Source organism: Vidua chalybeata, chromosome 13 (genome assembly GCF_026979565.1).
Source record: "Vidua chalybeata isolate OUT-0048 chromosome 13, bVidCha1 merged haplotype, whole genome shotgun sequence".
Classification (NCBI taxonomy): Eukaryota; Metazoa; Chordata; class Aves; order Passeriformes; family Viduidae; genus Vidua; species Vidua chalybeata.
In genome coordinates this window covers 17,061,546-17,085,473 of record NC_071542.1, presented here as the reverse complement: position 1 = coordinate 17,085,473, position 23,928 = coordinate 17,061,546, and the positions used below count along the sequence as shown (strand labels likewise).

Genomic DNA, 23,928 nt, shown 5'->3' with positions numbered 1-23,928 from the left:
TAGTGTTTCTTGATGTGTGATATGTAGGCAGTAGTGGTAGGGATGTCTGCATACAGCTGTATAAAAATTAGGGAATAGCTGTTGTAGAGGAGTAAATTGAGGCCGAATTTGTGGTCCCTTATGATGCTCTATGTCTGTAGAACAGTGAGTTTTTTGATTACTGTAGTTGTGCAGTGATAGCAAGAAGGACAACTTTTCACTGTGATCTGATTTTTAGATTTCAGTTCTTATTTACTGCTGCTGCACTTTTCCCTTTTTTTGCTTTCAACATTTCCTACAATGCAGGTTGCTTTTAGAACACGATGCTGAGACTGTCGTGTCTAAAATACTCCAAATGTTTTCAGAACTGGCTGGTTCCAACCCCAACACACACAACTCTGTGCCTCCCAAAAATAGACACCTGAAGGGAAAGACAGAGGCTGAAATGGAGCTGCTGAGCCTCGGCCTGCCCTGGGCTGTGCTCGCATTCCTCCGGCAGGGCCTGGGCCTCTTCTGAAAGCAACCTTTCAGCTCATGGAGCTGCATTGTGTAAACATCTTCAGCAATAATTTATTCTCTTGAAAGAGGCCAAACTAATCCCCCCATCCTGCTTAGAGCTGCCTTAGATGTGACTCTGAGCAGCACATTTTCTGTCTTGCAACAAGCGTGACATCACTCGAATATAGCAGCAGAATGTGGTCAAATAGCATTTTTAACAAATTTTAAAATCCTCCCCTGTGGGGCAGATTTACTGGGAATGTTCTTCCTTCATCTGTATGTTATCAAGCTAAATACCAAGCCTTGGTTTTGCTAGCATGTTTCTATATGTGTAGGAAAACTCGTGGCTGATTTGAGTGCATTGATATTTCCCTCCCCACCTTGTTTTCTTTTGTCCCTTTGGCAGAAAAAGTAGATGTTTGTAAAAGGAGGAGAAAGAGCTTTATAAAATCTACCTGGATAGAAAATAAGTAAAATAATTTTCTGAATCTCAGGCCATTCGTGAACACAGTTTGTCGTAAACAAACTCATAAAATCCTCTGGAGAAACATATGACTTTGATTTAATTTTTTTTTTTCCTCTTATAGGAGCAGCATTCTTAACTTTTGCCTTACATTTTTTTTTTAGCACAGCCTGAGAAGCTCCATGTTGTTTTTATCCTGTAATAGCACTCGCTCCAGCAAGGACATGGCATCTTTGGGGTTTACCTCTGTCTCCAGCCCCTGGGAGGTTGTTTACTACTTTCAGCCTGGAATAACAGGCCAGTCCCAGGGATCCTCCCTGGGGAGCAGGATTATTGGCATCTGCCAAAATACCCCCTCTGTGCTGGGCCGGGCGGCGGCGGGATGCTGCCCTGGGGGATGTTGGGATGGGGGTCCGGTGACCGTGGGGCAGCGGGATGCTGCATTCCCGTGGGGATGCTGCGGTGGGATGCAGGATGCTGCTGAGCTGCGGGGCAGGCACAGCCCCCGGCGCTGTGAGCTCAGCCCATGGCTCCTCTCAGGGCGGGAGGGAAACAGTGAGACCCTTTTCAAGAGTGAGGTGTGTTGGAGCCTATATTTGGATGCTGCGCCTCTTCTAAATTTGGTTTTCTCCTCATTAATACAGGAGCTGTTTTAGTCGCCCTGTAGAGAAAAAAACATGGGGTGGCTGTAGGGTGGGTTATTCTGGGGGCGGTTTTTCCACCCTTTATGAAAGGCCGAGGTCTGTTTGGAGGGCTGCAGGCGAGGGAAGGTGAAGGAAGGGGTGGAGGGCGGAGGGGAGGGTCCGCTGCTCTGAGCTCCTTTGTGCGGGAGCACCGCGCTCGCCGCTCACCTCCCGCCGGGTGCGGAGGGGGCACCGCAGAGGGGGCAGCTCCTCTGCCTGCTGATGAGGGCACTGGGGCGGGCACGGCTGCCGAGAGGGGCAGGGAGGCTCTGCCGTGCCAGGGGGATCCAAATGATGGTGTTTCCATCTCCCTTCCCCAGGCAAAGGCGGCCTTCGGGCTTTCTGCAGGGAGGTGCTTGTCCCCGTCTCGGGAGAGCGTGGAGAAGGAAGCGTGGCAGCGTCGTGTTAAAATAAGCGGATTTGTACCTTTTGCCGTGACCTGAACCAGGTTTCCCCCATTGCGGCAGCACGGAGAGCTCGCAGTGGGTGTGATGGAGGAGCAGGGGATGGGAATTACTCGTGTCGGGGCTGCTGGCAGCCGTGGAGCGGAGCCGTGCGTGGGAAAGGACGGCGAAGGCAGCCGAGCTGCCGTGCTGGGACACGCCTGGTGCTGGCCCTGTCACACGCCTGGAGACCTTCCCTGGGCCGCTGGAGGTGTTTGTGACCCAGCTCTGCCTGGCAGGATTACAGGGATGTGGAGACAGCTGTGGGGCACATCTGGCTGTGGATGTGTCGCTCAGGGGGCCTGGTGGTTTGTTCTGCCGGCCGTGGCCAGGTGCCCTGGGGGCTGCTGCTCACGTCCAGCACTGGTGCAGTGACCGGCAGAGCCTCCACACCCGTGTGCTTGATGATCCTCACTAATTCCAGGCATGGCAGCATCCCCGAGTGTGGCTGCATCCTGCCCTTACTTAGGGACATAATTTACCGGTGGCCTTGGCGTCGCTGCGTTAATGGTTGGACTCCTATCTTATATGACTCTTATCTTTTCCAACATAAACAACTCTGTTCTTTAGGTACCTCTGTGCAGGTCGTGGTGGAAATAAAGTTTCAGAGCAGGTGTTGGTAAATATGAATAATATGAAAGAGATTTAGGCCCCAACAAAATGTGTAAAAGTACAAGTCCATCAGGTTATTGCAATAAAAGCATACAGGACTTTGAGTACTAAGCTTAAAAGTCCAGACAACCCAAGGAAATACAACAAAATTGAATTAGTTGCAGGAATTAATTATTTTTTTCTAACTCCTGCCATTAATCATTTAAATGACCTGGGATGGAAATTACAATTATAATAGTTACTTTTTGCTGTATTTCAGGGTACTCTGCACTCCAATAATTTGACCTAGTTTATTGGTGGTTTAATTGCACTCTCTCATTTTGAGCACTTTATTCTTGTTACCAGCTTCATCAACTCTTCTAAATATTTTACTGTCTGCTCTGTTCCAGGGTCAAATGGGACAAGCATTAACTTCTGACTAGAGAAAAACTGTGTTGAAAACCAGTGCTAGTGAAATCCGTTAATGGAACAGATGCATCTGACCTGAAAAATTACATGTGTGCTCCAAAATTTACTTCCCCCCTCCTTCTCTAAGAGTGTCTATTAAAAGATTTTTCTGCTGCAAAAATCCCTTGCCCATATCCTTAGACCATTCAAATTTCCAAGCCCCACAGCTAACCACCATATTTGCTCAAGTAAGGGCTTTTTTTCCCCTGCTTTACTGTTCCAGTAGTCTTCTGTAGTGAAGATTAACTTCACAACTAGGATTTGCTTTTCAAAAAACAATGTTTGCCTTTTGTGAAACTTGCATGAGTTCCTGCTGGAATTATTTGTTCGCTCTGAATTTCATCGCGTTGCAGAAATGATGCACGTGCTGCAGGGGAAGCAGCAGATTCCGGAGGCAACATGTGTGTGGAGAAATCTTGCTTTGTTGTGATAGCTCTCCTTTCTAGGACAGATGTACTTAACTAATTTTTTTAAGTTAAATTCAAATCATGGGTAGTACAAGGTGGCAGTTTTCCAGTGGCTTTTGAAATGTGTTTTTCTGTGAGGAGTGAAACGCATGGCTTAGAGCAGCAGGCAGGGTATGAAGAGTTCCTTCACGTGTTTATTGAGGAGCAAACCTGACAGGTCTTAGATAGAAGCTGAAGAATTATGTTGGTGTTTATCCCTTTGACTTGTGCTCCAACATATTTTGTAGCAGATCTCTTCAAATATGTGGAGTATTGTGGATCTGATAAAATTCTTCTATGGAATTAGGCCCAACTTGTAACAAGTTATGTGTAGCAATTAATATTTCTACTGAGTGAATTTTGCTAGCAGAATTATATCACTGAGGTTAATCTCCTGATTTCCCAAGCTCTCTTCTGATTAAATAATACAGGCATGTAATTTCTTCTTTCACCAGAAAAATGGTTTTCTTGTGCTGTATGGTGCCTGTATATAAAGTATCACGTTTCTGCAATGATTGTGAAAAGGCACAGTGTTTTTCTGTGGTCATATTTTTGGCTTTCAAAAGTTTTGCAGAAAATAATTTCTGTTCAGTTATCTCTTATTCTTGAGCAAAAATAGAGCCTTTCTACCCCAGGTAACCATCCTAATTGCCACGGTTTCTAAACGAAAAATTTTAATTTTCAGAAGTCAGGAATGGAGCGCTGCTTTTAAGAAAGTTAAAGAAAAGCTTAAATATGTTTTCTACTTTGTCTTACTGAGCTGTGTGGGCTGATGGGCTTCCTGTTCCCTTCAGAGCTTAGCAGACTTGGGGTTTTGTGAGCTTGGGAATGAGTCCTTTTACCTGTGCAGGCTCCAGGCTGTGACCTGCATCTTTGGGTTTGTTGTTTCTTCACTGTGCCAGAAAGGGGAAAAGTCACATCACTCCCCAGCTGATGTTTGTTCCTGGCTGGTGAGACAACCCAAGTGAAGCAAATGCAAACTTTGAGAATACTGGAGGAGCTGCTTCCTACTCTTTGGGTTTTGTGGCCCAGAGCAGGAGGCCACAGTACCTGTTGCTCCTGCATCACTCACAGGGGCCTGGGCTGCTCAGTTGATTTCAAAAACAAAGCCAAACACCTAAAGTCCATCACCTCAAGATCAGCTCTGAAAAGCGTTAGAATAAATTATTATTCAGTGCATTTAAAATAAGAGTGCATCCAGAGCCCATGGAATTTGCTACCTGGATCTTCAAATTGATGAGATGTCTGTGCAGTGACAGAAAGAGCCACCAAGGGGTGATGGATGGGGGATGGCCTTCGCAGCAAATCACAACAGGGTGGGAAATGAGGGGTGGATGTGAATGACTGATAAGTGAGACTTATTGTAAGGAGCTTAAAAATAAAGGAGTAATCCGAGAGCAGCTACAACGCGCAGGAATTTGGGATGTGTCACTTGTGGCTGTGCTGAAATCTCTATCGCAGCTCTTCTTTTTATATCCTTTGTCCTTTGAAATACCTCGCTGGTAGGGTTGGGCTCTTATTTATTTATTTCTTCCGCTCGGCAGCTGCAGTGCTCAGACTGGGAGGCTGAGATGCTCACAATGCGCTGCCTGCTGCCAAGAAAGGAGGTGTTTGCATTCATTTTCACTTTCTTATTCTGAATACAGAAAACAAACAACCCCCCCCATGGTCCTGCTGAGTCCTGCCTCCCCTAAACTGTAAATACATGTGCAGATACATGGTTTGGAGGATTTAGAGGGGGTGTGGTACCATCCACCAGGCAGGTAATAGGAGTGTCTGTATTCAGTGAACAAAGAAGTCTTAGAGTAATCCAGAATAGCCATTAAAAAAAAGTGTAAAAAATACCAGTAATATGTTTCATAGCAGTTATTTAACAGATTCAAAGCCTGATACTTTAGTCACAGTATTTTTTCTGAATTATTTTTTTTCTCAAAATTGCAAGTTGTTCACACTGATCCTGTCAGGAGTAGTCTGTGCTCAAAAGAAGCAAATTATTCCCGTTTTTCACTCTTTAAGTAAATCTGACAACGATGCATGGAGGAGAGATGAGACATTTGTTTGAAGATGTGAGCAGTGCAGCTTTTGAGGTGCAGAGCTGGGTGTTGGAGTGACTCCCATATGGACTGGGGGCGTTCAGGATACGTGTGGGAGGCCGTGCCGTGCCTCTCGCTCCCTCTCACTGGCAGCCTTACGAGTGGGAAACAAATGGGATCACAACCTTTCTGAATGTGGAACTTGGGATGTGCTGACTGGATTATGAAGACAGCAATTTAACTAAAGGGGCATAATTTAGGTGCTGAGGCTCAGAGAAGCCCAGAGATTGAAACTCCAGATTTTTATATCGTGACATATTGACTAAAACAGATATAAAAAATAATCCTATTACCACGACATTTGTTTTTGTGTGTCTGCTCAGGTTTTAACAAGCCTCTCGTCATTACTCAGAGCACAGCATAGAAATCCACTGTTTTTTCTTTTTTATTGCATTAAATGATCTATAATGTGTTTCTTTTGTGGTGAAACCCCACAGTCTCAGCATGAAGAATGCACATGTGTATTTGTTTAAGTTCAACATGTTTTCATCTCTCAGTACTGGAAATAGGACATTTTAGTTCTCCAGTCGCCGCCGCAGCAAACCAGTGTGTTGTGTGCAGTTCGTGTTTAGTTCTTTTCCACCTGCAACATCAGTGTGAAAAATCAGAGGGCTAAAGAGAAAAACCCAGTCTGCTGCTGGTACTTGTTTAGAAATATCAAATAACCTCCAGTGTGATGTTTTTATCTCGCTGTCTTTGTGGTGAGAGTGGTAGAGAAAAGCCACAAGGCTGTGACAGTGTAGCCTGTAGCAGCTTTGCAGATTGATTCAGATGTTCCATTCAGAGCAGAGATTTGATACACAGTAATGAAATCAAACGGCTTAAAATCATCTCCTATTGATTTTTATGAAGAGAAATCTATACCTGCAGAATCCGACTGAGGTTATGATAAGCCTTTAAATTTTCCTTTGTTTTGTGCATGTGAGCTCTTAAAAGAGCTTTTATTCCGCACTTTGAATGGCTGCTGCTCCTGCTTCCCTTTGATTTGAAGCCTGGAGTCAAGAGCTGCGTGCCGAAACGCTGCGGCGCAGGAGCGCTCCGTGCGCGGGGCTGGGAAGGGACATTTTTACGGGGCTGTGGCGTGGGGGCGGTGGCTGTCCCTGTGTCCCGTGGGGCAGCGCCTCGTGATGCTGCTCCAGACTCATAAACAAACCATCACGTGGGCGAGCAGCGCTGCGGAGCGGCGTGCGGGCAGCGGGGGCCGGCCCGGCGTTACCCGCGCTGCGCTTCCCCGCCGAGCTGCGGCTCCTTTGAATGGTTCGCAGTCGGTGGTGAATGGAACAACACAAGGCGCTTTTTTCCCCCCCCCCCCCCCCCCCCCTTTCCATTCTTTTCCTGTTTATTTTTTTTGTCTCTTTTCAGTTGTGGGATTTAGGATACACAAAGAGTCATTGAACCTGTAAGAAGCCTCTCTAATGCAGGTGTTTGCAGTGCAGGCTGATCTTCTTTGTTGACAAAAATACACTACCAGGAGCAAGCGCCACACACTTACTGTCATGTGAGAACATGCAGAGGGGCAGATAAAATAATGATTGTACTTGAGGATTTAAAATTTTTGTTCTGTGCATTTTTTCCCCCCTATTTAACCAGTAGAGGTTTTTATTAAAAATGGATTTCTCTGGCATGTAATTACTTAGAGCCACTGTGTACCCGGTGGAAGCCGCAGCGCTCTGGAATGTGACGCGATTCTTTGGACTGGCCTGCTGAGCCTTGATTTGGAATGATTAGATTTCAAAAGCATTTAGCTCTAAATGTGATTGTAGCTCAATTTTTGAGTCTTTTGATTGACAGCATGCACATTATAAATGAGTAGGATGCTGTCCATGAAACCATATACACTGTGGGACTTCGCTGAGAAAATAACTTGGATCATGAGATTAGACTTAGAGCTGCTGAATACTTCTTAGCTGAGATCTTCATCCTTAGATACAGGGGCTCAGCTGTAATTTGTTGGATGTATGTCAACATTGTTGTTTTAGCAAGGTAACCCTGACATAAATCAACAAAAATTAGACTCACACGTGCATCAACTTTGTAGCTTCTGGTTCTTGATAGGGTGCCCAGTAGGCTGTGTGGACTTTTGTGGAGTACCAGGTTCATGAGGATACTTTTTTAATGCTTTGTGGGTAATAGCTCATGAGGTTGCATTTCTAGTAGTCTGGATAGGAGTGAGGCTTGAGGAGTGATTTAAGAGCTCAAGGAAGAGGCTGCAGAGTGTGCAAGCTCTGGAAGGATAATTTAGGCTAACAGGGGAGCAGAGGGAAAGCTAATGTAGAGCAGGAGATGGCAGAGGGAACAGGATCCTCTGTTCATCTGTCCAGGGATGATGAGAAAGACGTGAGCAAAGCTGTGCACTGCCGGGCAGGTGAGGTGAAATCTGAGGGAATGAGAAGCTGGCCAAAGGGGCTTGTGGCCTTGTACAGATTCTTTTAAGTGTAACTTGGCAGATTTCAAACTGCATTTAAAAAGATTTTGGTTTCCACAGACATTGCTATTAAGTTATTTGTTCTGAGCCTATTTGGGTTTTGTTACCCATTGCACCAACAGCCACAAAATGCTTTTTAAATTGTCTTTTCTCAAAGACAGTGCTCAGGAATACATTGACCTGGTAATGTCATTCTCTAAAGGATAATTTTTAAGGCAGATGCATTGTTAATCTTAAAAAAGGCCGTTTGGAGCAATCTCCCAGGTTCAGATGCAGATGGTTTGGACAGTGTCCTGAGCAGTGCAGCTGTGGGCAGCTCAAGGAGACTCCAGGTTCCATCTTTGTGCTGTGGGTGAAGTCCTGTCACATCCCCACTGGTGTTTTAAATCCAGCTGTGACTGCAGGGTGCTGGGGCTGCTGGCTGAGAAGATCCAGTTGTGGTTGACACTGGTTATGTAGTGGAGGTTCCATCAAACATTGGACAGTCAAGTGGGGACCAGAGGTAAGAAGATGGTCTGGAAGTGGCTGAGCTCTGTCCACGTGTGTCCATACCTCAATAGAAGAAGTCACCATCTCTCTCCAGTGAGCAGGAAAATAATTAGATAAACTTCTTTCGAGTGAAAAATTTGGCAGTGTTATGTCTTAAAAACAATTATTGGCATGAAGTTAATTCAAAGACACTTAATGATGTAAGCGTGTAAATTTTCCCAGGTGGCACCATCTGCATATGTGATTAAAAAACCCAAAATGACAAAACAAAGAAAAAAATGCATTTTAAAAAGTGAAATTAATTTGTAAAGCCATTTGGCGTATTAATTAGAAAACCTTCAAAAAATCAAAAAGTCCTTGAGTTCAGATATCTAAGATAGAAACCTTTGGAGAAGATACTCGGTGCACGTTTTCTTATAAGAATTCCAAGATTCTGCTTACATGCTTTACCCTACTGTAGTTTTTAATGAGCCTCTCAGCTGAATTTTACTGTTAAGTGATGTGGTGCTGACTTGTCTGGATCAAGTAAGTCCTGTGAGGAGCAGCTGAGAGAGCTGGGGGTGTTCAGCCTGGATAAGAGGAGGCTCAGGGGTGGCCTTACCGCTCTCTGCAACTCCCTGGCACGAGGGAGTCGGGCTCTTGTCTCAGGCAAGCAGCAACAGGACAAGAGAAATGGCATCCAGCTGTGCCAGGAGAGGTTCAGGCTGGACATCAGGAAGAATCTCTTCACTGAGAGGCTGGTCAGGCATTGGAAGGGGCTGCCCAGGGAGGTGGTGGAGTCCCTATCCCTGAAGTGACCGGACATGGCACTCAGCGCTCTGCTTTAGTGGACAAGGTGGTGATGGGTCAAAGATTGGATTTGATGATCTTGAAGGTCCTTTCCAGCCTTTATTTTTTGTGATACTGTGATCTGTCCTGTGTCACTGTAAAGCCTTTGGCTCAGTACTCTTTGGTCAGACAAGCCTCACTTCTTTCCATGCTGAAGGTGTTGCCATTTGTTGTCATCCCTTAAAGCCTTCAGAATCTTCACCAGAGTCTTTGTGCTTGTCTCAAAAGACCCAATTTGGATATTGCAAAGGTATTTACATTTTAGACTAGGCTGGGGTCCACTATTAGAGTGAAATATCTGGTTTTTTGTGCTTACTGACATATTCACTAGTAGAATTTTTTACAAGTACTCCCAAAGCAAGCTGATTTCAAAAATAATTTTTAAAAGATCGCCTGGTCTTTTCTCTATTATGTGCTAACAGCCTGGCAAGAAAATACTTGAGCCCCAGGTCCTCTGAATAGCGTTCAGTAGTTGTGTGCTGAAGTCTGTAATTCAAGACTGGTTGCATTTTAAAATAAAGTTATTATGGTCATGTAGTGTCAGAGGCTTTTGCATATCAAGGCAAACAGCTTCTTCTGTTCCTAAATCTTCTGCCTTTTGCTCTAATATGGAGTAACTCATCCTTTTTTTTTTTTTTAGTTGTATTTATCCCCCCAAACCCCGCATCAAAACCAGCCACTTGATTAGATTTCATACTTTGTAAAGCATTTTGAGAACTGCTGATTAAAAAGCACTGTATGAATGTGAAGTATGTATTTTTCTGTTACTAAGCATTCATCAAGTTTAATTTGTGGGAACCAATGCTAAGAAGCTGATGCTGGTAGGAGCAAGCTCTTTAAAACCTGGGAAAGGGAGGCAGAAGCTTTGTCAGATGAACTATTGGTCGAAAAGCACTGCCCAGGAAAGGTATAAATGGATTAAAAGTTTCCCATGTGGGGAAGGGCATGAAGTGGGGAGGAGGGAGTAATTAGGAGTTTGGAGATCCTTCTGTAGCAGTTAATCCTCCAGCGGCAGCGCGGCCACCAGCGGATGCTGCATCCTTGGGGATGATCTCTGGGAAGCTGCTTTACTTTCTGTCATCACTTTAACGAGCCGTGGTGCCTGGATAAAGTGCATCAAATGAATCTGAGAAATATTTAAGCTGAAATATGTATTAAGGGTAGTAGCTGGCCCAACCCCTTAATTTTTCCCCACGTCATTCCTAATTCATAAAAACAAACCATAGAACAGCCTTGAACTTTGTGCAAAAATCTGTTGCTCTGTAATTTGCAATTTAAATGATACTTCTGTATTTGACTGCAGGCAAGATCAGCTATTCTATTCCCATCCAATTTAATGCTTTTAGTTTTGGGTGTGTGCATGGGACATCCTGGAATACTAATTATTTTTTCCCTCCGTGTTTCTTGTTTCAGAGCCATCAACTAGCAGGATCTACTGTTTTTGGTAGTTCCCTTTCATTGTTCTTCAGTGAAGGTTCTGTCTGCAAATTCGGATTTGTCTGGGATTTGTTTGTTTTTTAACCAGTGTGATTTTTAGACAGTGTGTTCTGGCTAGTGTTTGCATAATTTACAGAAAACTTCATTTAATGGGTATGGAAGTTGAGGTTCGTATAACTGCAGAGAAAGCAGGGCCTGCCCTTCTTGAAATAGAGACAGATCCATTTGTTGTTTTATGTTGCAGTCATAAACATTGGAAGAGAAATACTATTTCTAATGATGGAATAGGAAAGTGGTTCTCAAATTAAGTGATGCAATACAGCCCTGTCCCCCCTCCAGCTGGCCAAAACCAGCCACTGGTCCCCTTTTATAGTGAGGACCAGCTGGACCAGAGGTGGTGCATAATTGTCACAACATTTCTCAGCATCAGCATTAAGTGTTTGTGGGGGTGATATGGTATTGATATCTGCAGCATGGCCAGAAATATTTTGTTCTTGGTCTGCTTTGTGTTCTGTAAATATACAGCTGGAGAATGTAGGGAATGGCATGGGTGGTGTGTTCAGAATAGATCAGTACAAGGAAGAGGATGTACCTCTGAATAGTAAAAACCCAGTGCAGCATCATGAGGAGGTGGAAAATGGGAAGTGTGGTGATGCTTTCACCCCTTTGACCTCTATAACCAAAGATACCTGCAGTTATTGGCTCAGGGAGACCCGTAACTGGAAGAAAAGGTAATTGCAGTCTTGTTACTATGGTATTATTGAGAAATAAAGCTTAGAATTCAATAAGTTTTCCATTTGTAGGTGTTTGCAGGTGTTCTATAAATCCAATAATTTCTGGGGTAAACGAGGTTGTGGAAAGTTTCATAGTCTGTCTGAAGTCTGCACATTCTGCATGAAGAACCTGTAAATACTGATATTACTGAATTGTAATGCTTGTTGGTTTTGGAAACCTGGGTTTTATCTTGTAACGAACACTAGCCCTCTTCAGAATTAATGAAATCCTTAGTGGAATTTTGACATTTAAAGAGAATTTCTAAAAACTGTAGAAAATGGTCTGTCAAATTATCACATGCTCTAGAAAACCAGCATTGCCATACTTCAGCATAAACATTTTTTAAAGTATGTAAATCATACAAAACTTTAAAAAGAAAATAAATGTAATACTAAGCTTTGCTCTATTTAGTTCTTCAAAAACCTTTTTATGATTTTGCTCAGTGGTCTAGATGGATGAAAACATAATCCATATTTAAATCCTTTCCTCAAAGTGTAGTGAACTTTGGCTCCTTTGATAAATTTAGATAATTTTTCTTCTTGCTAAGCTGGAAGAGTGTTTAATAGCTCTTAAAAGTTTGTCTTGTGTGGCAGGTGATGGAAAACAACTCCACCAGTAGAATTGCTGTAGAGATGGGGAGAGTTACAGATCATGTTTTCTCTTTGAACATCTGACTCACCAGAGCTGCCTGTTAATCCTGACAGCTTTATTGCAAAGCAAAGAGAGCGGCTGAATAAATTCAGGGGGAAAAAAAGCTGCAGCACCACTGCCTACCCACAGCAGAGACAGTGACCCTGGGATTAAAGGGAAGGAGGGGCAGGTGTTCTTGGTTTGCCTTCTAGGAGGATTTAGGAGCTGTCACTCTCTCTCAGCTACAGTATTCTAAGGGAACATTTATTTTCCTAGGGGAAAAAGTTCTCAGTTCAGTTACACAAAGTTGTCCGTGTTCACCACTTGCTTTCCTGGTAATGTTTTTTTTTGAGCTTTAAACTTTCTAAGCATAGTCCAGATCTTGCCTTGCTTTTGTGTGTGAAGCATTTAGACCCCCAGATAAATTCTTCTGAACTTGGTTTTCAGCAAAACCTCTTAGGAAGAGTTGTGGGTTTCTCGCTTTTTGTGGGTTTTTTTATAGCTCTAGTACTCTAATGAACAGTGAAGCCTAGAATGTCAAGGGTTGGAAGGGACCTGAAGTCCCAAACCCCCTGCCATGGGCAAGGACAATTTCCACTAGACCAGTTTACTCAAGGCTTTATGCATCCTGGCCTTGTAGTGAATCCATCTCCATGAGTGCTAGACCCTAACCCCAACCACCAATAACATACTTTGAATTTTAAAAAATGTCTGTACCTATTTTCCCTCTGCTTTTTGGATAAATATTAATTTATATTGAGCATATATAGGAGCTGTGAATTAAAAAAAAGTTTTGTGCCCCTCAGGTGCCTGGCATGAGTTAAAAATGCAACAATTATGAGGCACCTCTGCAATGACAAAACCTCAGCTTTCTTGCTGGGATTTTTGAACTAGAAAAGTGTTTCTGTTCAAAAGATGGGATATGATTACATGAGTCTAGGGTGTTCATATGGATAAGGAATGTCATCCAGCCCTCATTTGTATGTAGTGCAGTTTTTTCCTTTTTTTGCTGCATTTAGATACCTGATAGAGTCTCTTTCTCTGCCAGCCACTGGAGGTCTGTAGTGGGCCAGCATCAGTGAACACACCATGCTCTTGGGGGCGTTCTGGATAAAAATTGAGGGTTTTGCCTCCTTTGGATTTTGAGGGGCCAGTGATTCTGTCAGGCTTGGATTTGCCTCGTGCCTGGGGTGTGTCCGTGCTGTAGGTGACCCAGGAGCTGCTCAGCGGAGCGCTGGGATCACTGGGGTGAGTGTGTAGGAATCCCAGAGGGTTTGTGCTGCAGACAGAGCATCGATCCCCAGCCCGGTGCCAGCTCGGCGTGTCACTGCCCAGACACGGCCTCTAATACCAGCTTCAAGATGAGCTGCCAAAACCACAGTGCTCAAGGCCTCTCCCTCTGAGTTCGGCCAATGCTCGAACGAAACAGCCCCCAGCTTGTTCCTCCGGGACACAGGCCTGCCTTGTTAGGAAATCGGTGAAGTTTGGGAACCCACAATACCTCACATAGCTCTGTGTACAGTAATGGAGGGTGGAAATAGGGCCATAGGCATGAGCAACCAGACGAGTTATAAATATAGAATACTCCCTCAATTCCAGTTTCGTTAGTCATGGGAGGACAGTGAGAGTTTTATAAACTTATAAGGAATATACAAACAGTTCTGAATTTAAAATAACTCTGTATAATTTTTTTAGTGTGTGAAAAGAATATTCTTTTTTGAGAGCATCCTTCTAAGTATCTGCTATACACAGAGTGTAAGGATCTGCGTATTTATATGTTCATGTGAATGTGACTTGAGATGACAAAAAAAGGTACCGGAGAAGAAAAGCGTAGCTCAAACGTGCCAAACTCGAGCAAAAACAGAGTGGGAAGCAACGTGCTTCCCACTTTGTGCCAATATCAAAAACATGAATCCCCTCTTTTACTTTAATAAGTGCTGTCTGATGCCATCTCCAGCTTCAGAGCAGCCAGGCAGTGTCTCTGAGCTGGCTTTGCTGCAGCCTGGAGCCCCTGTCAGATCCCGGGATACAGCTCACCTTGGCTGTCCTTCCTGCAAATAAATAAATAAACCTCTAGTACTCCCAAATCTGATCACAAATCCTTACTACAGGGAAGGATTTAGAAAGTCCGAAGCAATGTCATTATTATTTTTTTCCCAGTCGTGCTAGCAGGAATTCCTCAAAAGCATGTGGAAATGTATCAGCAGAGACAACTCAAGCATCCAAGTCTGAGCTGTGTGTGAGCGCACGGCCGGCAGCGCTGTGCGCGCCGTTTGTCCCGTGAGTATATTCTGTGTGTTTGCAGTTTCTGGGGGATGTCACAGTCAAACAGTTTATTTATCAAGCTGTTGGAAGAACTGAAATAGTTCAGTCTCACAACGGAGGAGGTTTTTAAAGATAGTGAGCTGAGCACAGGCAGGATGACACTGTCATCCCTCACTTGGGTTAGCAGGAAGCACTGAGCACTCCCAGCTGCTGCTGCTCCATCCGTGCTCCTCGCTGACCCAAGGCACTTTTTCCCAGTGCCTTCTGGCTCAGGTGTTTGAGTCCTTTGCTTGGCTTGAGCTGTCTGGGAATTCAGAGCTGCTGAACTTGCAGCAATTCACTTGGGGCCTGCTTTGGATTTGTGGTTGTGTCCAGTGCCACAGTGGACTGGGACATCCTTGCACTTCCCAGAGCAGGTTCTGCAGCCCAGCTCCAGCTTTCCTGTGCACACACAGAGCTGGTCAGGAACCCCTAAGCAAACAGGCAGCTGTTGCAGCAATTCTGTTGTTTGCAGATCAGATCATGGAGGGTGGAGTTAAAAGTTTAGATCCAGATAGTTCAGGGTGATTTACAGATTATTAAAGCAATTTGCATAAAGTCTAAAAAGATAACATTTTCCCATTTCCCTCTGAGACACTTCCATCCATGGTTGTAGTATATGAGAGGAAAGTAATTTTAATACAGCCTTAAAGTCAGCTATATCTCTCCCACTGTCAGTGTTGCCTGTAAACTTTGTTAAAATGCATTAAGAAATGGATTCATGCACAATCTTCCTGTCTCAGAAATTCTGGAACTTTCTGTATTCCCTCTGCATTTATAATAGAGGAAGTTTTAGAATGAAAAATACATTCCATGGTTATTAAAACCAAGGAAAGATCTCACCCTTTGATTGTTGTGGATCTCTAGGGCACAATCTTCAGTTGCTGTCAGATTTGCTTACACTCTTGTATTTCTGGAAGTCCTGAAGGAAATACTTTATTTGATCGTTTTAGCATAATTGCCTTAATATTTTTTGGAGCATCGTTGCTGTTGTTAGCAGGGTGCCTTTCACTTGCAATGTACAAATATCATAAGTGATGCCATAATCCCAGATTTAGTAGTTTTTATTTAAAACAAATGCACCAGGTGTCTCTGATAACTTTGCAAACCATCAGCATTCTTGCAACTTGTTCTGCCCTTCGAGTATCATCCTGCTCTTTTCTGGGGCTCCTGAACATCTGGATCTTAATCCTGGTTTTAGTGGCCTATCTCACTAACAGGTGAACAGCTTGAAAAATCTTGCTCTGTAGTAAAGCAGTTTGAATGTTCTTGGTCTTTCTGGCTGTTTCCTTGAATTTTCATCTTTCTAATGTTTAGAACTCGACAGGTTTTGTCATTTGTCGTTGTGGTCTCTGAGTTGGAGATGAACAAAAACTTTCTAGGTTTGCCCCACTGTGTGTATTATGAACAGTTTTCCTGAAGCTTTTTTTTTCCCCCTTTAATTTTAGTGTAATTAGCCTTTGGCTGGAGCAGTGTTGATTCAGCCTCCAAGACGAACATTCTGTTTCATGGCTGGTGCCAGAATGGTTAAGCTGTTGATGGGTGTAGAGGCATGAAAGCAAAAGGGCATTCCTGAAATGGAGCAGGAGCTGAATCCCTCCGAACCAGTGACTCTTGTTTGCCCTGGATTAAACTGCTGTGATCCTTCAGCACTAAGAGAACTACATAATTTAGGCCAGTGTGATAATGTTATCAGCCTGTCTTCCTCCTTTAGAATAAATCTGGAATGTGAATAGTAGTCCTCCTCCAGCTGGGCTTTTGCCAGGAGATGGCTGACCAGCACTCCTTGCTTGCAGTATATTAATTAAATCCTGTAAAGCTTATTGCCTTACACTTGCAGCATTTGGAAGACAGGCAGATTAAATCTAGCTTTAAGCAAGAACAAGTAAAACCCCAATATATCGCTCGTAATCTGCAGAAAAAAAGAAAAATAATTTGCCTCAGAGCTGTTCTTCAGCAGCACTTTGCTTTCCTTATCTGTTACTGTAGAGTTCAGGAACTTCAGTTGTCCCTTTAGGAATGTGGAGAAATCTGTGACAGTTGGTGGTGGGGGATGGCAGGGGATGGGGAGCAGCTTTCACCACCACGGGGGGACCCTCATGTTCCTGCCTTCATCCCCACTCTGATCAATGTTACTGTTCTGATTTGCATCTTCCAGTGGGAAATTTCCTCGTGCGTAGAGGAAATGTTTCTGGAACAGTGCAGTACTGATGGTAAAACATTCCTGGCCAGTTTGTTTACCCAGTGTTGAAGATAGAGTGCAACTGGCCCCAGATCCCCAGAGATGGTTGTGTATCTGCCTCCGTGGGGTTTGTTTATGTGCTGAATTAATACTGGCGTGGAAGGGACTAGATGGACTTGTTTTTTTCCTCATTCTCCCGAGTGCCAGCTGCAATGATGCCAGTCTGGGTTGTGCTGGGCAACATAAACTGTTTTGAAAGAGAATGCAATTCGTGCTGCCTGGGTTTGTCAGTAACTCGTGTTTGTTTGCGCTTTCCTTACGCACTTGGGAGCAGACGCACACTACCTGTGCTGTCTTGGGTTCCTGTTGACTGTGGGATAAGGTGGTTGTTTTCTTCACTCAGCTTTCCATTTGCTCTCATTTCAGTGTGATGGGAGTTCCTGTAACACTGCTGGAGCATTTAGCAGGGTTGATTGCTTCATTTGCAGAAAACTGAAGGGATATGGGAGTTTTGCGGTGCCAAAGAGTGTCCCCAAGTCCTCGGCTCTGAATAAAATGAATCTGGCACACATGTTGTTTTGTATCACAGCTGGGAAGCCTGGAAGCTGTTTTGGTATAACTTCTAGGGTAAGGAATGAATGAGAGGTGGCCAAAAGAGGGATGTGTGGGGTCATCAAACTCCAGTGCATCCAACTGGAATATGCTCACTGAATGATGAACGTTTCCTCTCTGCTTTGTAGACCTCATTGCATCTGGTGGAATCTGAGAGTTTCCAGGTGCTGGATGCTGCTGGACCTTCCTTTTCTAACTCATCTCCCGCTCCTTTCTTCCACTTCCTTTGCTCCAGAATCGTCTACAGGTGCTTCCATCTGAGCAGTTGACTCCAACTGCTGCACAACTGGCTGTGTATTGTTTTTCACCTGTAAAATCCTGAGGAGCGGAATGCAAGAACAGATTCCTTGATCAGTCTTTCATATGAATAAAAATTGTGCAGTTACTGGGCTGATATCAGGCTGGGCAAATCCACTGAGGTTATTTTGAGGTTCTGGATGCTTCATCACACCCACTCCTTCATGCAGGGATAAAGGCATATACAGCATCTGTGACAAACAGAAATACCAAAAAGCAAGAGGCCAAAAAGCTTTATGTGGAGGCTGACCAGGTGTAGTGGGAAGAATATAATTCCCTGAACAACTTCAGAATAATTTCAGGATCCTTGGAAAGGTCCCAGGGATAAAAATGGCTTGGTAGTGACTAGGATTTAAATGTGGAAATGCATGACTGATCTCGAGTCAGACATAGCTTGTGGGCCACAGACTTCATGCCCTCTTGGTGTAAGTGTGTAGATATCCAGGTATTTTGCTGGTGGACGTGACTCTACATACTGGAGGTTTAAAAGGAGGAGATGACCTCTTTCAAGTCCTAGATCAGTGCTGGGTTGAACTGAACTTTTGAGATCTGGCAGTTAATGTCAAAAGCTGCCAGACTTTGTGCCTTAACTATTAGAGAGTAGTTCGACATGGCAGCATTTTTTGCCTTCAGGATTTTCACTGAATATGAGATAACAAGTTTTAGGGATGGGGGAACAGAAAAGAGAAAAGCTACACCATTGTTGATAAGCTACTAATAGTTGTTTCTGTGGTAATATAAAGATTTACACAACTGCTCTGAGTGGCCTCTTCAGTGCCTCGGAGATAACTTCTACCCATATTTCTGTGATCAGAACACGCTACTGCGTGTATTTAATATGTGTATTTCCTTTTATTCTGTACTTTTTGATTCCAGCCCTGACCATGAATCACTGGAACTGGATTTTCTGACTAATGTCTCTCCAGTCTCTCTATTCTAACAGAATATTGGGCAAAAGAAATCAGGTCTTGTATAGGCTGTTTGAGCATTTGAAGTCAGCTGTTTGAAAGGCCGTACCAAAGTTTAGCACATTAAAATGCAATATTTTTAAAATCCTGTCATGTAGAAGGATTAACATTCCAAAAGTGACTGTATTTTTCTGTCTTTGTGGATAAATTTAGACACCTAATTTTTTTCAGTAGTTGGCTAGGAGAAAACACTCCCTTCCTCCTCTGGTTTCTGCTCAAAACGAGGTGCTTTTTTCCCCCCTGTTTTTTTTTTTTTTCCTTTCTGAAGCATTATTTTATCTGAAGGATGCTCTAAAAAAGCCAAAAAGAGTATACAAAAAAAAAAAAAAACCAAAAACAAAAACCAAACAAACAAAACAAAACAAGAAAGATCAAATATCTTTTTACAAGGAGAAAAAGAACCTTTAAAAAATATTTATCCCACACTTGGCAACCTTTTGCTTGCCCACGTGTGACTGGCGCGGTGCCATCCTTGGCCGAGGCCAGCGCCTCTGCTTGCCAGGAGTCTTCCTCCTCTGGCTGCATTTTCACTCCCTGTGACTGATTGTTTATTCACCTGATTTTTCTGCTCCAGCATCGCTGAAGTCATGGCGTCTTGGAGATGATAAGAACACTTTGTCTGCCCAAACTGTACGATGGCCATGATGTCAACGCGGGGCGTTTGCAGCGAGCCCTGGCGTGGTGCACGCTCGGCATAGCAGGGAGGGATTAGATGTCAGACAAACTTACTGCCACCTCCTCAGCCCGAGCCTGTCCAAAAGGGAACTGTTGTAAATACAGGCAGATGATTTGTTGCTTGCTTTTTAAATTTCCCCCCCCCCCCCCAGAACTGTGTTTGAGGATTTCCAAACCTTACTTTCTGTTTGCAGTTCTGGTTTAGCGTCTTGGGGGTTTTAATTGAGGATAATGAGTCTCTGAGTCAGATTCTCTTGGGGCTTCTTGTCTTTCTAAGATGTGTCTTGCATTTAGTTTTAAGGTGTCCCCTTGCTGTATGTCAGGTCTGAATCTGATTTGCTCAGTAAACAGGCATCTTGAACTGGAAAATTCTGCCTTTTTTTTCTTTTTTTATCAGTGATTATAGTATCTTAATAGTATTTGGAAAATCTTGTGAATTTTTTGTTGGCAGGGAAAACTCATTTGAAGAAATCAGAGAAAAGGTGAAGTATGGATGGACAATGAAAGTTCTGTTGTTGGTTTTGCTCTGGGAAATCGGATTTGTGGCTACTGATACTCTTGTACTGTCTTACTCTGAAGATCTGACACTTCTTTCACTCCCTAAAATGTAAATGGCTGCTGGTCTAGTCAGGCCTCCATCATGTCTTTATTAAAGTGCTTAAGGGTCTGCCCTTCTCCACGTCTTGCTTTGACTTCTTCCTCCCATGGCTGCCCTCCAAGGTCTCTGAAATTTTCCATTATTTTGCTATCTCCATGTGATGACAATTAAGCATTTTTTGCCCTTGGACTTGTCAGCAAGGATTTGTTCAGAGGGTTTTTTTTTTTTTTTTTTTTTTGTATATTGTCATCAGCCTTCATGTTCTGAGACACTGTTGTACCTGGCTGATAAGTTCTGTCCCCAGATGTCAGCCCACTGTTCTCTCCTGTTTGTGTCTCTAATGTCAGAATAAAGTCAACAAGTGACTGAGTGTATTGCAGGGCACTTTTTTTGGCCAAAGTATTTGGAACCTGCGTTTTACATGTTTTGGTGCAAATCTAGGAGCTTGGGAGGGTGGGGGGGAGGATAGATGGGCCTGGACTGTGAGGTCAGCCAGTGTTGTTTAGTAAGGTTTTTAGAATAGGGATATCTGAGGGAGCTGGCGTGTAAGGCAGATCAGGCTTCTTTTGTTGTTGATAATATGTCCTACACGCACACACAGAAGTTCTTGTTCTGCCTCTTCAAAGAAACAGGATACCCGTATTGTCTCCAGGCTGAAAACTCTGCCAACATTAGCAAGAACAAGCAGAAAATGGGACTGAGCAGAAAGCGAGGTTGCTGAGCTTTTAAAAAATTATCTTTATAAAGTTTTCAAAAGTTCACGTTAAAATGGTTGTGATTAAAATATTACTGTAGTTTTGAAAACCTGTTTCACTGATGGCCTTTTTCATGTGAACTCGTGTATCCTTCCGTGCTCCAATTTATATTTCCATAGACCAGAGTCAGCAGATTTAGCAGGAGATGCAGGGAATCCTATTTTTATAGCAGACTGCTCATGAATGGCAGAGGCATTAAGGGAATACAGGAGTCTTTCCCAGGAATGAAATAAACTTAATCTATGTTTATCCCAATACTTAGTACAGCAGTGTTTGTTTTCCAGCAGATTGTTCAGATGAAAACAAAGACATCATGTATTTAATCAATACATCCAGTAATGAACTTTGTCGAGGCATGGGGTGAGGTGTGTGTGTTTTTTTTAGTAGGGCTTTGAACTGGAAATGTAGCTACCACATGAAATCTGAGTTCTGGCACCCACTCAGCACAGCAGTCCATCTGCTAGCAAGACACACTGATTTATTTTTTTTATTTAATCCCTTAGTAATGCCAGATGCAAGTCCTGTGTACCGTAAGGTGCAAGGCAATTTGTGATGCCTTACTAAGGTGGCATCTGGGCAGACTTCTTTTGCACTGGTGCAGATTACAGTCAGAAAGAGAATACACACCTGCATGCGTGTTTTATTTTGGTATATGGGTTTGGTGTATATGGTTTGTTTCCTTTTCAAGAAAAAAAAATCATCCAGCATCTTCAGACAGTGAATTATTTAGCAGTGATTGCCTCTACATTCCTGCTCTCTGTAGTCTTACAGGCTCTGCAAAAATTTTCTTAATTTGGTTTTCATGTGGTAGTTGTGGTACCTGAGCAGGCACCAGCAGTGCTCATGGTCCCACCTCCTTGGTCTCACAGTCTTCCCCCTCCATCTATTTCAAAACAAGGTGATTAAAATAAATCAGAGTCCATATAGAATCATTCTGACAAGAAATGCAAAATTCTTCAATGGAATTTTGACAAGTCCTTTTCAAGGTGGGCACCACTTAAAGCTGTCAGAAAATGGCTCTTTATAATCAAAAGTCAGTGTAAGATGTCAACATCCTGGATGCAGAGCTATGAGCAAGGGGGTTTTTGTGGTTTTTGGTTTGTTTTTGTGGGGGAATTTTTGTTGTTCTTATTACTGTTATTATTGCTTAATAGCAATCTTGAGCATTTTGTCCTGTGTCAAGGTGGTGGAGTTCTGCTGAATGGGACTGTAAAAGCTGCAAAGCCTGGACTTCATGGGAAGAGGAGGGCATTAAAATTTTAGAGTGTTTAGTCCTGTATTAAAACAATACTGTAGCTGCAAACTGAGAGATAAATCACAATGAAGAACTTGTGTGGAGTTTCATCAGCTGCTTCCATGGTCATTTTGGGATGTTAACTTCTCTCCTGATTCTCTGCTTTCCGCTGAAATAATTCAGTTTAAATGTCTGTGTTGCTTCACTTGGATCTCTCTGTAGTGGCACCACTGAAATCCAGTTTTCTGCTGTTGTTACTGATACAGTGTTTTAGCTAAGTTAGAAAGTGGCAAACAGCTACTTAATGCAAACCAGATTTGCAATCTGTGTGTTTCCAGAGCCTCTGGCACACGACTCGTGTGGCTAAAAGGCCATAGATTGCTGTAATCAAAATGCTGTTGTTACATAAATATAATGCTGCCACTTCTTTTGATCTAGCAGTGGTGAGCTCGGCTGCTGAGGATTCTGCTCTTTGTTCGTGTCTTCCAAGCTGAAATGCTTTCACATAAAACAAATGTCTCCATAAATTTGCACCCCCCTTTTTTTTTTCTTCCCTTTCATATTTTGTTCTGTGAACCCAGAAATTGAGGATAAGGCATAATTCTGTTATGCTCTTCAGGGGAAAATAGTAGCTCCATAATTCCTCAGTATTTGATGTGGATGATGATTTGATACTTTATTAAACCGCATTTTGCACACATAAGCAACATTGGGATGCTACACTGGGGTCAGCCCAACCATGTGTGCTGCACAGAGCAGTGCTTCCTTCTACAAGTGTAATTAAGTTGTTTTGAAGGAAGCTTGTTTTCTTGCCAATAAAAGACCAATTTGAAGTACAGATAGGAAAGACAAGAAATGCTTAGAAAGACAATAAGTCAGCATGCCAAAAAAAAAAAAAACTGTCCATAATACTGGGGCTATGGAATAGGTTCCAGTACTGCCTGTTTCCATTATCCTTATGTTGATCTTGCTTTCAGCAGTTTTCTTTATTACTTACTTGGTTCATGTCATAAATTTGATCTGAGAAAAAGATACTTTCAGGCAAGAAAATACTTTAAGGCTGAGAAAACCAGAGTGTTTTTACAGTACTAGGTTTGGTTTTTTTCAGAGATGCTCTAGAGCGCAGGGAATGAATCACCATAGAGTTGCATAGAGCAGAGTTTCTCCTTTAGTGCCACTCCCCTCAGCAGGTGATGCTCATGCTCCCTTGCTTTGTGTCCTGCAGTGTGCCCCAGCTCGTGTGGGAAGAGAGCCTGCACAGACCAAAACGAGTGTTGCCACCCCGAGTGCCTGGGGAGCTGCACGGCGCCCGACAACAACACGGCGTGCGTGGCCTGCCGCAACTACTACTACGAGGGCGTGTGCCTGCCCACCTGCCCCCCCAACACCTACAAGTTCGAGGGCTGGCGCTGTGTCACCAGGGAGTTCTGCTCCAAAGTCCCCGCCACGGACGCCAGCGAGTACGAGAAGTTCGTGATTCACAACGACGAGTGCATGGCCGAGTGTCCCTCGGGCTTCATCCGCAACGGGAGCCAAAGGTAACGCGGCTTCTGTCTGGGTGTCCTCTGTGGGTTTGCCACTCCCTGTTCAGGGGCAGCTCGGGGTGCAGATTATTTGGGGTAGAGGGGAGGATGTAGGAGGGGGGAATTTCCGTGGGGGATTATGTGGCTTCCTGGTAGAAGCTGACTTAGACCTTTCCATGAGGAATCCACCTGATGGGTGTGTGCAGTCCTGTGCAGCATCAGTGGGCTCTGGTTCTTCAAAGGGCTGGAGGAGGTCGTGCAATGCAGAACCAGGTCTTCAAGTAGAGAGTAACAAAGCAAAAGTGAAGCCCAAGAGCAAGGTGAAGCCCAAGGTTGGAGATGGCTGATGACCATTATCACACAGAACAAACCACAGGAGTTACCTTGCCTTGCATATTATTTGCTTTATGTGTACCTGCATTTTAGACATGTGTGTTTCATTTAATTTCCCTTTTCTCACTATTTCCAGGAGATAAAAAATGGTGTTTTAGAAGGAAGTAATCATATAGATGGTGACAAAAATAATGCAGCAG

General features: G+C 43.6%; 1 protein-coding gene across 2 annotated transcripts in view; it reads left to right on the top strand.

The window, feature by feature from the left end:
- Positions 1-23,928, top strand: part of IGF1R (insulin like growth factor 1 receptor) — a 171,693-nt gene that overhangs the window by 103,851 nt on the left and 43,914 nt on the right. For both annotated transcript variants that reach the window (XM_053954582.1, XM_053954583.1), the window contains exon 3: positions 23,098-23,410. In XM_053954582.1, the coding sequence (XP_053810557.1) occupies positions 23,098-23,410 (313 nt within the window). The remainder of the gene's footprint in view (positions 1-23,097; positions 23,411-23,928) is intronic.